The 18,650-nt window shown below is 43.1% G+C and overlaps 1 protein-coding gene across 1 annotated transcript in view; it reads left to right on the top strand.

Annotated features, from left to right (window-relative positions):
• nek7 (NIMA-related kinase 7) overlaps positions 1-4,697 on the top strand; it is a 63,352-nt gene extending 58,655 nt beyond the window's left edge. The window contains exon 10 of the mRNA XM_086224798.1: positions 1,820-4,697. Coding sequence (XP_086080924.1) covers positions 1,820-1,930 — 111 coding nt within the window. The 3' untranslated portion in view covers positions 1,931-4,697. The remainder of the gene's footprint in view (positions 1-1,819) is intronic.
• The last annotated feature ends 13,953 nt before the right edge of the window (positions 4,698-18,650 follow it).

Raw genomic sequence — 18,650 nt, 5'->3', positions numbered from 1 at the left:
GCCCGAGTGCTGCAGTGTATAGGGCTGTTAACATCAGAAGTGCTGTGCTTCCTTTTTTTTTTTTTTTTGTGCCATCATGCTTTTTCTCTTTGGATGAGATCTATTCTTCCCGAGTCCCCTCTTGTCTGTCCAGTTTGCTTAGGTTAACCTGGCGCAAACAAGGAGAAATGATGACAAACTCCAGCTGAAGCGCTCTGTCTTTAATTATATAATCCACAGTATAAATATAATGAGTATGTGATGGGTTGAACGCTTACGGACAAATAAATGATTCTTCCTGTTCAGGACGTCTTTCTGTCATCCACTTTTGATCATTGTTACAAGGTGACAATCAGAATGAGCTTGAAATGTGTAATCCACCAGTGTGGTTGTATATTGGAAAGAAATGAAAATAATAGATGCCTTTGATATAATGCGTTTAAAAAAAAAACAGTACAACGTATAACTAGAATTAAAAATGGAGGGTGTATTAGGTAGAGATGTGGAACTAACTCTCAGAAACACACACCTTTCTTGTCTTTTTTATCTAAGTTGCTCTACTTATTTCTGTGTGGTCCAACATAAACTCCTGCAAAGGCAGCGTTTCATTATACCCTCGTATTTCCTTCATTAGCTTAACAAAGGCTAATTGCAAGGTGTTTCATGCCTGTGTGTGTGTGTGTGTGTGTGTGTGTTTTGTATGTGCATGAGCTATTGTGCAGGTGTGTATTTGTTACAGTTGCTCCCTCTCCACACACCCACCATTCTGAGCTTTCGCGTTGCCCCACATGTCACCTCCATCCAGGAGAAAGGGAGACAAAGCGATAGAGAGAGGGAATGATAGAGCGAGAGACAGGCTGATGGAGAAATGGAGATGAGGGGGGTGCCTACAGCGCCTGTCTGGATGTAAACAATGCTCCTGAAGGATCGGCAGCAAACTGTCAGCTGCTCATCTTTGTTGTGTCATTTAACCATCTCCGTCTATGCTTCCCCCCTCCGCCTCCCTTTACTAGCTCTCTCTCCCCCACCTCCCTCCACCTGACACTTTCCACCACCCCCCACTCCACTCGCCATGCAAAGAAGCACATGAATATTTTACATATCTGCATCTTTTCTGCACCCTCCCATTTTTCCATTCGCTGGTGGGACTAATTCTCAGACTGTCTAAATTTACATCTTTCTTTCTCACTCAGGCACACACAAGCACTCACACATGCATACACACGAACACATACACACACAACGGCTGAGGAGAACTCGTCCAAGCTGGTGCCACGCAACAGCGGCCAGGAAGTTGGCAGACAGTTACCATAGCGACCTTGCGAAGATGTTATTTTTTTTTCCTTTCCTCTGCATCCTTTATTCTCTTCTCTTTTTTTAATGATGGTGGTGGCTGTTCCGCCTGCGAGCCTGTCTATCTATCTGCTCCAATCAGCCGCTTCGCTCGGCTTCAAGTGTAAGTGCTGTCTCCGCATGGCAATGGAGTGGCAGCAGTGTGTGTGTGTGTGTGTGTGTGTGTGTGTCTGTGTGTGTGTCTGTGTCTGTGCGCGCGCGCGCGCGTGTGTCCTTAAGTAGAAGTGGATTCAGCAGACCAGTAAGCGGTTAGCAGCATGTCTTGGCCTCAGCTCTGTTACCTGTTGCCTTGTTATCACTAATACTGAAAGAGCTCATTAAAAGCTGAGCAGGTCCGTTAACAGTTCTTTATTTATTCCTCGCTGCTCATTTCAAATCCGCTGCGTAGACTCATTAAGTGTCATTGATTGGATTCTCTCTCTCTCTCTCTCTCTCTCTCTCTCTCTCTCTCTCTCTCTCTCTCTCCACCTCACTTCCTTTCCATCAGCTGAGGAACTTGGTAGATATGTGCATCAACCCCGACCCGGAGAAGAGGCCGGACATCACCTACGTGTACGACATCGCCAAACACATGCAAAACCTAACACAGGGCAGCTAAGCCCCCCCCCCCCCACACACACACACACACACACACACACTCACACACACATTATAGCGTGTAGAACAATTCTCCACCTCCTCCCTCTCTCCTCATGCTGGACGTGTACACATCTATCAGCTTTTCTACGATAACTTCCTCCAGAGCTCCTAGTGTTGAGTAGTACATGTGTTTTTCTTCTTGTGTTTTTGTCAAGGTGATGGTACAGTCCATTACTGGCCTGAGGGCAAGAAGCTTTTCTGTCCAAGGATTAAGATTCAACTGATCTTTCTGATGTGGCCCGTTTTCTAAACTTCCATAATGATGCAGCACTGAAAGCCCGTGTATTGTTAGTCACTGATGTGTTTCTTACAGCTTTGTAGATGTCCTGTGTATTTTCATGTGATGAACCTAAACAGCAGATGTGCTGGCTCAAGAAAGAAGTAGGGACGCGCGGTTACGGATTTTATGACAGTGTTTTCAAGACTGATTTGGCCATTTTTACTGATGTTGGTATTATCTGCACAAAAACAAGGTAATATGATTTTTACATTCTGCACATGGTGGAGAAACACATGGAAACATTGGGAATTTGACAAATTTTCTTAATTTCCAAGACAGTTGGAAAGCCAGTGCATTATATATTTTACCACCATGTTCTCTCATCATACCACAGGTTAAAAAATGAAGACCAACATTGCCTGATATCGATGGCTTGGGGATATTTTCATGCATCCCTGCAGATAGCGTTGCCTCCAATTTTCAAAAAGTTTTTTTTTTTTTTCCGTGTAGATTTTGCTCCAACAATGTCCAGCAAATGGTGCACGAAAATAGTTCTAGAAAATGAGTGAAAATGGTAGTGGAGATTTTCGCTGAGTGGCTGCAAACCTGAGTGTTGTTGATGGAAGTGTTGTTCCGTTGCACTTTTTACCCTGGTACTTGAGGGCTGGCAGGGTGATCACGTCTAATGAATGTATTAGGAAGGATCATTTGGAGGGTCGACTAGCGGTGTACGGGGGTGGGGAGGAGAACACGGGCAGATGTCTCCACAACACTTTGAATGTTAGTCATTTTGACACCTGTGTGTTGTCTTTGAAAAATTCAGAATGCCTCCGTGACAGCATAGAAGGAGTGATAAGATACTACAACAAAAGCAGTCGGCTGTTTACCTTCGTCACTGACACCAGAATATTTCCTCCTCCGTTCAACTTGAACGACACATATTTCTGTTGGATGGTGAATATTGTTTCATTTGAAAAATCCAAGCACTCCGTATTTGTCCAGTGGAAACTTCTGACCCACCACAGTGTTGCGCTATTTTTTGCTGAAATTGTTTATGGTGTCGTGTAAGTTTGCAGCGTCTCCATAAGCAACAAACCAAGGTCCTTGTGTTGCCGTCCGTGTGGTGTAAATCCCAGCTTGCCAGCTTCCTAAATTCTGTCCACAGGGGAGATACCAAAGAGAGAAGTCCTCTTCAAAAAGAGCCTTGCAGGTTTTACATATGTATGGTAACTTTTATGTAAAGTATATCAGAGATTTGTGAAAGAACAAAAACCAAGCTGTAATAGGACTCATTTTGTTTTACTGTAAATAGTAAAGAAGTTCCTATAGATAAAATACTGTAGGCTTTGAGTGACTCTTTGCTAATACATGTATTTTTTTTAACAGTGAGTGGGTTTACACCAGTGTGACGCACTGACTACCACTGGTTTACATGACAGTCATACCGCATGGAAGGGATAGTTAGTCAACAGCTATTGGTAATTTCATTGTCTTATCAATTCTGTTTTAACATAATCAAATAGCATCTTTACCATAATTGGAATTATTGTACATGTCATGTTTTTTTTTTTCTAAATTAACATTAAATACTCTTTAACATTTGTTATATACAAATTCAGAGCTCATAGGAGAAAGAAGATGTAAGTTATTGTGTCATAGTAGTGTATTTGTTCTAGTTTTGTGACTTGCAAATTTAGTGTTTTCCGTGATCTTTTGCAGTAGATTTTGTCAATTCACTTTTCAGTCCCACCATCATAAATCATTTTCAGTTCCAGTGATTATTTATGACCCATAAAGTGCTATTTATCTCCTGACTTGACTCGCACCACAATCCTTCAGTATTTTGTTGTTATTGCAAGCGAGCTGTTTCTACTAAGCACCATTTTTAGATTTTGTTGCTCAGAAGTCCTTTAAGAAACACCAGCAAAATACCCCAAAATAAATAATCCAATGATTAACGGGCAAAGGAACCTGTTAGTTTGAACCTTTTCTTCAATACCTAACTGAAGCTGCGGTTGCTTTTCTATTGACTAAGTTACGTTTACGTTGGCACGGTTCCACGTGTCGGAGCACCATTGCTAGTTACCAGAGGAGAAGTATTAAACGGTCAGGAGACGATGTAGTTGAATGAATTTTTGTTGTTGTTGTTGTTTATAAAACCAAATGAATTTATCTCGTTTATTCCCTTCTCTTGTTAGCTCATTACGAACATGCAGTTTACAGTGCAATGGAATCTTTGTGCCTCAAAATGAAAAAGAAAAGGTTTTGCATTTTCAGTTTCTGACCTCGGCTCAGTTCACTTCTCCAAAGGCCCCGTGAGGACGTTGTTGTCCATGAGTCCAGCGGTTCTCCCCAAAGTTACAATTTAGGAGGTACTCTAGGTGACTAGAAGTATTTATTGTTTCGGTAATTTGGTTGTTTTTGATTTCACAGCATTTCATGTCAAATTAAAGAGTCTCATCAATGTCTTGTATTCCAGCTACATGCAATAAAGCTTTTAAAATTCTTCTGGGCGGTTGAGTGAGTACTTGGTCAGTGAGCGCTGATTGATGTCACCCTAACAGGCAGTACGTGGTGGCAGCATCGTACTTCTGATATTTATGATCCATCCATGATGTTTAAATAAAAGTCTCAAACATTTACCTATTTATGTATTATTTATTGACTGATTTGCCTCTTCATGGACAACTGGCAGATTTCGGCAGATGATGGTAAGTACTGTCTGTGACACTGTTAAACCTGCTGCATGTAGCGTTTAGCTCTGCACCAGAAAAGGACAGCGGCCGTGAATCAACATCTGTCTGAAGTTTGCTAAACTCCTGGCTCATTTACGGTTTTCCTTTTGGCGAGATGTCCTCAAATATCGATACAAATTTAGAAGGAAAAATGTTTTTGTCGTAACACAAATACATAAGAAATGGCAACAGCAGCAAACAAAATTAGTCAGGACAGCAGAAGTCGCGTGGAGCAGCAGAACATCAGTGAGACGACTGCAAAGTGACAGTGGATAGAAATACGGTGAAAATGAAGTTGATCCTGCTAAAATGAGAACAAACCTTATTGAAATAAAACATTCATTACAATTCAATTACATTTTTTGCTTCATTGTCTCATCCTCCACCTTTCAGTCAGTTTTTTCAGTTCCAAGGCGCCGTGACCTATTTCTCCCTGATTACAACGTGATACTCTAACCACGTCTTGTTTCCTCTCTCTCCCAGGGCAACAGCAACAATAACCCACCTGTCAAATATGCACTTAGTACTCAGCCTGATATTTCATCAAGCTCCCCATCACCAGCACTGAGAACGTGTTCTTGATATCCGCCCTGTCAACGGCTTCGCAGCCACATCTGCTCTGTCAGTGAACTACTGAACGCTAAACACTAGAATCAGACATTTAGGCCGAGTGACATCATATACGAGGAAGGAATGAAATGTCTGCAGCGTTAACAGGATGTGGATGGAGATGAAGACGTGAAAAACTGCTGGCCTCTCAACAAGTCGGCCGTGCTTGTGTGATTCTGATGAGGGCATTGCAGCGTTAGATGCTACTTTCGTCTCTTCTTCCTGCAAACGCTGAAAGTTGCCGCTGAAAATAAAGACTGGAAACACATACTGATAACATCTGGACAAAAAAAAAAAAAAAAAAGGCCTGACTGAAATGAGCACAAACTTATCAGATGTCCTGTGACGTCTAACAGGAATAACCATATTTGGGTGACTGGCAGCCTCTGTTCATCAACTCTAAAAGTGTAAATATGACATGAAGGTGTATGACAGTGATATCTTGAACTTTGCTATTTAGTTACGCAACTCTCTTACTTCATTTGATGCCAGCCAAGGTTTTATAAATGTAAACCTAAACTACGAGCACATTGGTTCAGTTTGTCTACAGCACATTTGTTTCTTAAGGTACTTTGAGCATAAATGGACATTAAGAACACAAACCCGGATGGTCAGGAAAACCACAGAACTGACGTACTAGCTGAGCCTCTCGCGTTGCTGACGGAAGCTAATATCAGACTAAAACTTCTACACATTTTAGTCAAAAGACCAAGACTGGAACTTAATCAAACCCAGCTGCAGAAACGCAACGTAAGAGTTAACGTTTTCTCTGAGATAGGACTACAATACTTGGACTTCTCTGCAAATAAAAATTGGACTCTCTCACCTCCACAGTAGCTGCTTTTGTTGTTTAAAGAATGTTTTAAATGCTTCACAGTATTCAATTAGATCATTTATTTACAGGTTAATGCATAAAAGAATGTAGAGAGGATATTTTCATTGAAGTTTTGAAGTAACTCTGGTTGTGTACACGCATGTATTTGGTTTTTATTCGTTGCAAAGTGAGAGAAAGTTATAAATATGCATGTCTGATTGGGGATCAGGAGGTTTTCACATGCTGATAACCAAGTAGAATTTCCTCTTTTCTCAAAAAAAAAGAGAGAGAGAAATGATGCCAAACACTTAGTGACTTTTCAATGCTAATGTATCTGAGGACAGTGTGTGAACCTGCGGAGAGATCACCTGAGTCCTCAGCCCCCTTCTGTTCCCAGAGTTTCACGGTGACTTGCAGCTCGTCTGTAGGCAACGTGACTTTTACTTCCCTCTCAGAACTCTCCAGGTGTCGTTTTCATCAGAGCAGCGGCATCATTCAGCTGTCAGTGTCACTACTTGTGTGTTCCCGCTGCCCCCGAGTGGGTTAAAAGGTGCAGATTTCAAATGGTAAGAACTTCCGCCTCCCATTACAAGAGCTTGTATCTGTAAATCATGTGATTCTTTCAAAAAAAAAAACCTCTAATTTATTAAAAGCAGAAAACAGAAGAAGACGCAACGTGAAAACATGTACAAGCCTTAAGGTGAAGCATTATGTCTACTTACCTTTACTCATCTCCAGAGGTAATGTGTGGTTATCAGGCTTTTAGACACATTTCAAACTCTTGAGTTTAATCCCAAATGAAGAGACACAGTAAATAGGAGAGTTACAGGTTTGATCATCTTCACGCGCTCGCAGGCCTCCAGGATAGTGTGCCTCTAAAGTTTGGTGGAAACCAGCTTGCTCTGGGATAGAGGAGCTACTCCATATTACAAGGACTTCAGATGTGAGACATGAAACACGCGCACATTTCTCTGCTGCCTCTCTTTACTTCTCTTACATGTGCAGGCCAACAGTACAGCAAATATTACTCAGAAACAAGGAGCTGCGTTTTATAAATGCTCAGGAAAGATGTAACACGGCTCAGGAGGTGGAGTGGCCCTCCAGTCATCCAAAATTTTAACTACCGGCTCCCAGAGATTTGGTCAAAATGTTCTGGAGCAATGATCTGGTTTCTCCTCATGAGCTGCACTTTGCTTGGCAACTTCTGCCATCAGTGTCTGAATGCTGTAGCAAACTTACTTTGCTTACTTTCTACTACATTTAACCACACTTCAATTATTTTGAAGTATCAACAAAGAGAGGGAGATTTATCCAGTCAGAGCAAGCTGGTAACTTTTGGCCCTCCTCCTTCAGTGTGAGTGATAAACACCTGCAGTAGCAGTACTAGTAGTAGTACTGCAGGTGAGACAAAACCCAGAATTGTTTCAAGAGAGGCCATGCGCAATAAGTTTTATCAAGGGCAATATTTTTAAAAAGTTATACGTGATAAACGATTCTAAGAATGATTTGTGGAGATTTGGGGCAGGGGGCATGGCTCAGAGGTAGAGTGGCCATCTAGCAACCGAGGGGTCGCTGGTTTGGTTCTCACTTCCCCCGGTGACCATGTTGAAGTATCCTTGAGCAAGACACTGAGCCCCGAATTGCTCCTGATGGCCTTGCGATGGACTGGTGACCCATCCAGGGTGAACCCGGCCTCTCACCCAATGTCAGCTCGGATAGGGTCCAGCCCCCCCCCCCCCAAAATTGGATGGATGGATTTGTGGTACAAAATTTGCCGTAAAATGTGAAGAAATGTTGAAGTTCAATCATTTTATCAGACTTTTGCTTTTCAGATGAATTGAGGCTGCTGAAGTCCTCATAGTAAACAAAATAAGAACACACAGCGTTCATTATTAAAATGGCACAGCTGCGCTATTTTTATATTCAACAAATTTTTGTAGCGTAGAGCAGGAGTTTTGTACTGTCGTTTCAGGAAATACCTGCTGGAAGTATGTGGGACTTTTACCAGAGTACATTTTCATCTGTTTATTTGTACTTTTACTTCACCTTTTTGTACTTCTGAGTGTGAGCGTGCACGTCCACGAGAAAGAAGAGAAGGCGCCATTTGAATGTAGCATGTTTTTAGCTCTGTAGCTCCATTTACTTGAATTTCTTCATTTGTGTCCTTTCATGAATGTCTGCTGTGTTGTTGGTGTGTTTGAGGTCATTAGCGGAATGTTTACAGTGTCTTCCTCCTTGCTTCCCCTGAGTAACCCCCTCCCGCCACATCCTCACGCCATCCTGGAGGTTCCCTCCCCACCTCCACCAAGCTAACCCGTCCCTCTGGGCCCTCCAAATCCCTGCTGGCCGGGGAGCAGTGGGGCTGGGCACCAGCTCTCTCACTGTAATGAACTCCACCGGGACTGCTGTTCAGTTTCATCACAGTAAAAATTGCTCCCATGGAGCCCCGAACACAGTGAAAACAAACAAAAGTAAATATCTAGAATTAATACGCCGGTCGTTAGGCGCTTCCCAACATCGTTAGCCCCTCCCTCGTGCACTCCTCTGCTTCAAAGTATAGAGATATTTATACTTTGCTCTGCATTTTTGGGGTGAAATGGGAAAAAAAAAAAAACATTTTGAAAGTGAAGGAGCATTCACTTATTGTTGTTTTCCATATAATGCATCCTAAATCCATGCAACCCTAAGTCCATCTTGTGGTGAAAATTCTTCACTGCAGTATTCTTCCACCGCTCAGCTCTTGTTCTGCAGCAGACCTGGACCTCTAGTTCAAATGTGCACTAACATGATTGTCATGCTTGTGCTTAAAGAGGGCTTCAAATTCACACACGTTACGATACCATCAACGTCGTGTGCTGTTCTTGCTTTTGGCTTTGTATTAACATGAAAAATTACATTTTTCAAATTCATTTTTTAAGATTAAATGTAAATGTGCAAAAAAAAAAAAGTGAATCTTCATATGGGAAAAGCATGGTCAAAGCTTTTTGCAGATAATTGAGCACAGCAAGTCATATTTTTGGAAATCCAAAAGTAAAAAGTGCCAGAGAGTGCAGCGCAAAGACCTCGGCTTGTCTCTGGGAATTTGTGAGCTATCGCCACAGCTTGAGAACAACAACACAAAAAGACCCTGCAAATTAAGAAGGCCTGAACTCATTCTTCAAATAGGGTTTATAGTTTTCTGGTACTTTATTAGTGCGTGTGTCTGTGCGCATTAAAGAAAGAGAGTGAAAGAAAGAGAAGAATAATCTCTCAGCTCATCAGTCGTCCCAGGTGATCTCTGAGTGTTCTGAGGCAAAAAAAAAAAAAAAAAAAAAAAGGAGAGAAAAAATAGGGCCATTCCAGAGGACATTGACTTGGATTTTTTTTTCTTTCAGTTTGTTTGTTTTGTTTTTAGAAGCCTGGAATATCAATATTTTTTTGCACATTTGAAATAGCTTGTGGCGCATGCTTGGCAGTGGCAGTCTGAGCTTCAAACATATTAGTTTGCTGGGAGAAGAGAATCACCAGGGACAGTCTCCAAACACAAGCGGGAACAGCAGCGCAGTCCTGTTCATCATTTGAAAGCTGCTATTGTTTGAACTTAAGTAACTTTAAACAGGTTAAACTCATATTTAGAATGAAACAGTTGTCTTGTAGGCTTTGCTTCGTATTCAGGTTAGAATATTTGTCAGCAGCTGCTCTCCAGGGAAACAGTTGAAGAGGTTCCAGGTAAAGAAAGACTGTCCTTGCAGTCATTTATCAGTTGCTTGCTACACCCAGCAGGCTGCGACTGGCGTCACTCATCAGCGCTGTCCCTGTTACACACACACACACACACACGTACACGCATAATGAGCACGTGTACGCACACAAACGCTGGGTGTAATGAGTGACTCTTTGCTCTGCGTGTCCTTAATCTGCAACCACCAGGCCGGCACAGAGGGGGCACAGTAAAGTACAAGCAGCCCGCAGTGAGCTGAGCTAAAATAAAAAGCCAAGTGGTTCACTAAACCAGTCAGGAGCTCTTAAAAAAAAGCACACACCGCCTCTCCTTGGTCCGTCCAGCAGCCCTACAGGAGGTTTATAAAACACCGCCCAGCAAACCTAAACTGGGAAGCATCAGTTCAGCCTTCCGGAACGGGCGTTTTCACAAACTATAAACCACTGGAAACAAGCGCTGTCTTTAAATGTGTTCAAAAGAAACCTGATCCTCCTAGAGAGGGTTTACAGGTGGCTGGGGGTGTGTCAGATGTAGACGACCCTCCCCAACACACACACACACACACACACACACACACGACCCCAACATGTAAAAAGATGTCTGTCTGAGAATGTTTATTTATTTGAATTTGCAACATTAAATTAATAATCGTCACCTTCTTAAAATAATCGCCTAAGCCTTTTTTTTTCTTTTTTTTTTGCTTCAATCAACTCCTCACGATGTTTTGTCTCCATTTTTTTGTGTTTTCTGGGAAAACTAAAAAAAAAAAAAAAAAAAAAAAAGACTTGGGCGATTGTTTTAAGAAGGCGACGATATGTAAGACGCACCCGGTCTTAAAAGCTGGCTTTAGATGTACAATCTTATCTCGCTTCATATCAGTAAATTATTTTTGCTTTTCTAAAATCTACATAAAAACCCACTAGAATACATTTTCAACTTTATATCCGTCAGCACATTAATTATGTGCAAAAGGAAATGTTCAGATCTTGCTGACAACATTTGGATTAAAAACCTTTATCTTCAGATGAATGCTGTCAAACTTTATCATCTCGTGTTTCTTTTTTTTTTTTTTTCTTTTACAAAACGGTCTGATTTCTTTTTTCTCTTTGGTGATAAACATCAGGAGGTTTTATGTCCTCTTAAGTCTCCTATATTTCAACCATATGCCAGACTTCCGAAAGGATTTCCCTCACTGTCACAGGCACATGTGCTTGGCTCTAGTAAAATAAGCACTCTGGCCATAAACTTGCCAATGAGCTGTCCCCAAATAACCACATCTGTCAGCTCGACTTAAACAGGCCCTAAAGAGCCACTTTTAAAGATGAAGGGACCTCACCAGATGCACTTAGACTCGCTCAGAGAGAAGGAGTTTCTCAGCCGTGAAACACAGAAAATTAGACACTACCAGCTCCAGACTGGGATACTAAACCTATCCGGATGATTCTGGAATTATTTTCTAAAGTTCAGACGGTTATTTTAAGGTGGTGTCTGAAGTTGTGTTTTGTTAATCGCTGTTAAATCACACTAGGAGATTACCGACAGGCGGCACGGTGGTGCAGTGGTCAGCACTGTCGCCTCACAGCAAGAAGGTTCCAGGTTCGAGCCCCGACTTGACTTTGACTTGATCTTTCTGTGTGAGTGTCCATGTTCTCCCTGTTCCTGTGTGGGTTCTCTCTGGTACTCCAGCTTCCTCCCACAGTCCAAAGACACCAAGAGGGGACGAGGCTGATTGATACTCTAAATTGACCGTAGGTGTGACTTTGAGTGTGAATGGTTGTCTGTCTCTATGTGTTGGCCCTGTGATGGACTGGTGACCTGTCCAGGGTGAACCCCGCCTCTCACCTGAAGGCTGCTGGGATAGGCTCCAGCCCCCCCCCACCCCCACCCCCCGCGACCCTTAATAGGATAAGCAGTAGAAAATGGATGGATGGAGATTACCGACATTGTTGTATTTGTGGAGGACAAAAAAAAAGACAGTATGCTCCAGATCAGGCTGGAATACACCTAAAACTGTTTGCACACCATAAAAAAATCTAGAAAGGAAAATGAAATGCCAATAATTCCACAAACAAATGCTGCCATCTTTGATGATGGAACTGCCGTTAAGTGAGAGAAAGCAGAACTGAGTTTCCCGTTATTTAGTTAGACACTCTTCGGTTTGAAGTTTTTCTGACTTCTGAGTTGTCCTGAACGCAGCATTGTTACCGGCCAAGTTGAGTTACAGCCATTACACACTCACAGCATCTGCATCTCCTCATAAGACTGCAGAAAACAGCTGCTGGTTTGAATTTGGGATGAACATTCTGGCTCTCCAGAGTGATTTAATCACTGCAGGAGTGAGATGAGCCGAGGCCTTGTACACCGGAGAGAGCAGCTTTGTGGGCTGTGAGGAGGGGGGAGAGGGGAGGGGAGGGGAGGGGAGGGATGTTGTACCTGACCACGCTGGTTCCCACGGTCCTTCTTGAGCTGCAGCCCCCCTCTCCTGAGAAAACCGACGATGCCTCCTCTAAAATTATAAAGCAAAATGTCTGAAAGGTTGGTGAGCTGGGAGGAGAGGAGGGATAAAAGAGCGCAGAGGGAGTAAAGGTTGCTGTCAGAATAACCAAGAGGACGTCATCTTTAAGAGGCGGCTTATAGACGAGGCACCGTCTGGTAAAACAGTGTATCGCTGGCTGTGTCTGAGAGACAGGCGAGGAGCCAGACACACTTTTTCATCGGGTAAAAAAAAAAAAAAAAGAAAAAAGATAAAATAAAAACTTGGATCTTCGTGAAATGCCGTCTGTTCTGGATATAATCAATAGCTGAAGAAGAATCCAGTTCAGGGTTGTCTCTCATATTTCAATCCCTGCTCTTGTGTGATCAATAAAAGTGAGCTGAAATCAAAGCGGGCCCTCTTTACTATTGTCTATTCAACGTTAGCAGACAAAGACTGAGGAGCCTTTGATCGCCCTGTCTGCAGGGCCCACAGCTAAACACAGACCCCATCCTCCCACTTCCACCCACCACCTTCAGGTGAGCTGTGTGTGTGCGTGTGTGTGCGTGTGTGTGTGTGTGTGTGTGTGTGTGTGTGTGTGTGTTAGAGTGTGTAGACACACAAAAACAAAAAGCACTTTTTATAGGAATCACAGAGAGAGAAGCGAAGGTTGTCAGCTGGCAGGTCATCACACATGCTGCTGCCCGCTGTCTTACACTGTCTCTGCTGTGAGTGCTCATGGTCTAATATTTACTCTGTTAGTGGACAAATGTGTGTGTGTGTGTGTGTGTGTGTGTGTGTGTGTGTCTGTCTTTCTCTGTCTTTATCTCTCTCTCTCTCACTCACTTTGCCTGTCTGTCTTCTTTTTCCTTCTTCTGTTCTTTTCTGTCTTTTTTATGGATCCTGTTTGCTTTATGTCTTTTTCCATCATCTTGTTCATCTTGTCAAGTCCTCTTCCATCTTCCTCCGTCCAGTGCCATCCTCCGTCTTCCTCCTCTTATTCTTCATCTCCTGCAAAATACTCACTCAAATATTTTTCTGTTTCAGTTTGTGGTTTTTTGCCCATACATGTCCTCTGTATTCATTTGTTCTGTCCTCCCCTGTTTTCCTACTTCATATTGCAATTTTTGTCCTCCTGTTACTTCAGTCCCAGGATTTTATCTCATTTTTCCCATCTTGTCTTCTACCTTTGATTTTCCTGTCCTCTTTATTATTTGACAGTTTTTGTCCTCTTGTGCCATGTCTTGCCATCCCTCATCCTGTCTTGTCCTCCACTGTCTTCTGACTTGTCATCTCATCATGTCCTCTTCTGTCGTCTCACGTTCGCTGCACAGTTGCATGTTCTTTCACACCAGAGGACCTCCACACACGTGTACACACACACACACACACACACACACACACACTGACTCTTGACGTGCACCTTGTTTACTGGTCCTGAACGCGTCCTGTGTCAGAGGGGTGGCTTTAACAAACAGGCTCTTACAATGACAGCCCACATGAACACATTCAAGACAAGCTTATTATCTCCAGGCGCTCCAGAGCTCCCAGGTGCCGATTTAAAGAATACGACTGCTCCCTCCATCTGGCCGCATCAGTTCAACGCCACAGAGCCGAGAATGTCGACACAAATGCTCTCTGGGCGATTAAAAGCCCACCGACTATAGTTAATCTGGAGGTTAGGAACAGAGGAAGTTTAAGAGTCCATGAATGTGTGTGTGTGTTTAAAATGATTAAGTACTGTGTATTTAACTGTGTAACTGTGCTGCAAACCACATGACATTCATTTCACACCAACTCTTAATTAACGCCCTTACCTTCGTGACCAGAGAAGGTAACTCTTCCTTCTGCCTCTCCCAAGTCTTCCTCTTTTCGTCTAACTTGCTCATCTGTTGCTATTTGAGCCCAGAGAGCGTGTATGTGTGTGTGTGTGTGTGTGTGTGCGTGCGTGTGTGTTTGGAGTCAACAGCACAAATAGACAAGCCGTGTGAAGATTCCTCTCCATGTTCCACTTTAGAACAGGTAGAATATTGTTGTTTTATCAGACTTTCCAACACAAACGTGGAACAAGTCATGCCTGGAAAGCCAGAGGAGCCTGTTTATTTATTATTTATGAGGCGTGCCGCCATTTCTAATAAACACAGACATGTTATTCAGATGCCTCAAAATTAATAGACGTCATGAACTTTATGGCGTTCCTTTGTTGCATTGTTGTCCAAGTCGGAGTAGATGCAGAATAAGAATCATATGCATTTATGCAAGTGAAGGAACATGAGGCTGGAAGTGTGTTTGGTGAATTAGTTTAAAGGCCAATATTAGCATACAAGGACAGACAGGCAGAGTCCTGACGTCTAGTCAAACTCCTCGGTCCGCGCAGGGGCTCCCTGGTGCCGCTCAATCACCTCACACCTCTGAAATGAAGCCAGGCAGGCATGAAGTGAGTCTTTCAAACCAGGGTTAAAGGTCATAACCTTTCAGCCACCATTTCTCCCTGTAAGGTGGCAGCTGAGGAGGCACATTAAGGAAAGAAGTAAGAGAAGAGAAGAAGTTAAGTTAGGAACTTCCAGGCAGAGCAAGTTTTCTTCTCTCTATACGCATAACCTTTAAGCCCAGTGGCCCCCTGCGACTCCTGGATTTCTGATTAGTTTACAGTATACTCCCAAATCAGCATAATAAAGCGTGTGATGAGACTGATGAGATCTAACAGTCTGCTCTTGTTTACCCCGCTGCAGCCCCAGCTTCTTCTCGGCATGTGTGTGTGTGTCTGACCCCGAGGCACCGAGTCACTTGATGCGTCTTGCATCTCTCTCTCTCTCTCTCTCTCTCTCTCTCTCTCTCTCTGCAACACACATTTTACATGCACACATAAACCCCCCCCACTGGTAGAAATCCTGGTTGTGTTGCCGGATCTCAGCGGAGGCCGGGAATCCTCATCCCCTTTAGGCTAGTCCTGGGGTGCAGTTACTCCACACACACACACACACACACACACACACACACACACACACACACACACACAGAAACAAACACAAGCCCATAAATACATTTGTACATGCACACACACACGCACACACACACAAAAACAAACACAAGCCCATAAATACATTTGTACATGCACACACACACACACACACACACACACACACACACACACACACACACACACACACAGAAACAAACACAAAGCCCATAAATACATTTGTACACGCACACACACACACACACACACACACATACACACACACACACACACACACACACAAAGAACCATGCTGTATCTTAATGAGAGAAGGGGATGGTACTATGAAGGCGACAGCAGAATGAAACCTACTCACCAAGGACTGACCTGAGGTTCAGGGGCGGCGGCAGCTCGGCAGGGAGCCCATCTCCCAGCGCTGATCAGAGCACCACCGAGGCTGCTCACTCTGGCGGCGCTGGAAAAACCAACTGATTAAACACCACTGTCGCCTCAGCTCAGCTGCTATATGGAAAGAAAGCTTCCTCTCTTTTATATTTTTTTTCACTCACTGTTTGTTTGTCAGTCTCCTTTGTTTTCTTTGTCCTCTGCTGAGACAGCGGCGCAGTGGATTGGAGCTGTGAGCGTGAAGGATTTGTGCGTAATTAGCTGAAACGCTCACCCAAGCAAGCACAAAAAAGTTAAATTTTAAACTTCTTGAACTATACTCCTTTTTAACTGGATTTCACTGACACTCCGCTTCACACCCAAGATCAAAACCCTGCTTCATGGTAGAAATATACTTTATTTGAATCTTTGAGTATGTGGACAGCAAAACAGCGCTGACAACTTGCAAGTCCTATTAATAAGTTGTGCAAACTAAAAATTGTGCAAAGCGTGTGCATGGGAAAAAAGTAATGACTTTAGGAATATATGAATAAGTATTGATGAAATGTTAGTCGAGTGACAGACAAGCGTAATTGGAGCCACTGACCATTGTTTTAAAAGCATGTGAGCTCACTGCCGCTGCGATACACAGCACTAGGTGTGACGGTCTGTTCTGGAGAGTTTGGGCCGCATTAAAGAGGTTTAGATCCTTCAAAATAAAGTTAAGCTTCAAAGGTAATTTAGCAAAGCACCACTTTCTTAAAATATGCAGATAATTTTAAAAAAAATATAATAAATATTTATCGAAACTTTATGCTTTATCAGACATGGATCCAAGAGGTGATAAAGTTGACGATGAAGCTGTGGGTCAGAGGTTGACGGTGGCCCGCCTTGTCAACCACTCCTCGCCATCGACATCATCGCCAATTCACAGCTCTCTGGACTCGGCGTCTGCCCTTATAAGGTAAAGATCGTTGAATGTTCAGACATTCTGGCACAAGTAAAGGGTTAGAAGGCTCTGCCCATTTTCTGTGGCCTCTGGCCTAGTTGGGCGAGTCATCCAAGGATGGGCAGCATCTCTACGCCCCGGGGCCAAACTTCGCTGACTGCCAGCCCGATTGTGCCACATGTACTGCAGCCTTTTGTTGACTGGCCTTGACAATGTTGTGTTTGCAACATAGAGCAACTGCAGCTTTTCTCTTATTTGAAATATTGTTTTCAAATGGAAACATCAAATTAACACTTTTTATTAATTAATCCAAAAAACAAAGTTTTGAAGGCATGAAATATTGCAGTGGTGTACACCCAGCTGCCCTCCACCCTCTCGCCCTTGACTTCCACAGCTTGGCTCCTCTGGCCAGAGTCGACAGATCATGGTCGACCTGGAAGGAAGACAGGATGGGGGCAACAAAGGAGGAAGCTCATTGCCATGCCCTTGAATGACAGCGAGCTGGTCTAACAGACAATAGCCACCTCACATGTCCAGCCAAGTCAGCTTTTTACTCATCTCCCATAGTTTTGTCTGCTCTTTTATTCTTATTGTTATTTGAAAGTTATTCCGTCATATTTCAAAGTCATTTTCGAACCTTTGCTCCTGCTGTGACAGCCATGAGTGGAGTGAATATCTGCAGGCGAGAGAGAAAGAGATGGACTGCGTATTAACTCATCTCAGCCCACAGGCAGCTGAAGGAAAGAAAGAAACGAAGGAAGGTAGAATTTTTTTTAAAATGGTGGTGACCGGGCAGGCGGGCAGGCGCAGTTTCGGCAGGGTAGGGAAGCAATGGCTGGCAGCACAAAGGATGATTCTCCTTCTGTTTTTCTGCTCCATTAATATCTGAGCTCCAGCCTGCATATATCCTCATTCATTATTCATGAAGCGGCCAGGGATGAACGCAAGCGGGGAGGAAGGTGGCAAAGCAAAGGCCAGAGATAGTTCCAATCAGTCCTGGTTTAAATGACACTGAGTAGTCCTAGAGTGTAGTTACCACACACACACACACACACACACACACACACACACACACACACACACACACACATGCAGAAATGACACTAAATGACGCCGAGTGACAGAGCCTGAGGTTTTATGGCTCACTTCTCCAAAAGGACGCTACCCAGCGGTAATGTTGACTCTCTGTTAATGACCAACAGGAAGCATTAGAGGCTCTGGTCTGCTGGCTTCCACACTGGGCTGCAAATTTGCCCAAACTGCCCCATCACAGTTCTGCATTGTGGGAACGCTGTCATGTTCTGTACCGACCTGAGCCTGAGCTGAGGAGCAGCTGGATACATTCTGAAGGTTCCGAAACACAGAGACTTCAGTTCATGTTGCAGCTCTTCCCTACTTTGACTTTTCAGCTTTAACGTGTTTGCATAACTTGTTTCAACGCGTGTTTTACTGACAAGGGTCCATATTACACCTGAACACTTGGAGGATAAATTCCTATACCTCCAAAATCAAAACTGCTCTTTGATTGATACTAACTGGAGCTGACGTGATGATTATTTGAAATTTATACCCCTATTATAATAAATGATGGGTTTCTATGTGTCATAAGTCCCTAACCAGGTCTGTACTGTGAATATGCTGTACCGTTACCACTGGAATATATTTCTAACAGTGAGGTGCACATCTCATATCTGTGATTGTTGAATTATTTATGAAATTTTATTAAAAATGAAAGCACGTGTTGCATGAAATTTAAACGTTTTGTGAAAAACACATATAGAATTTTGAGTTTTACTAAATAAAAAAACCCCGCAGCAATATCTGGCAATTTTTTGC

Source organism: Aulostomus chinensis, chromosome 14 (genome assembly GCF_037954235.1).
Source record: "Aulostomus chinensis isolate RoL2024-O1b breed Wild chromosome 14, RoL_Achi_v1.0, whole genome shotgun sequence".
Taxonomy (NCBI): Eukaryota; Metazoa; Chordata; class Actinopteri; order Syngnathiformes; family Aulostomidae; genus Aulostomus; species Aulostomus chinensis.
This window is presented reverse-complemented; position numbering and strand designations above follow the sequence as displayed.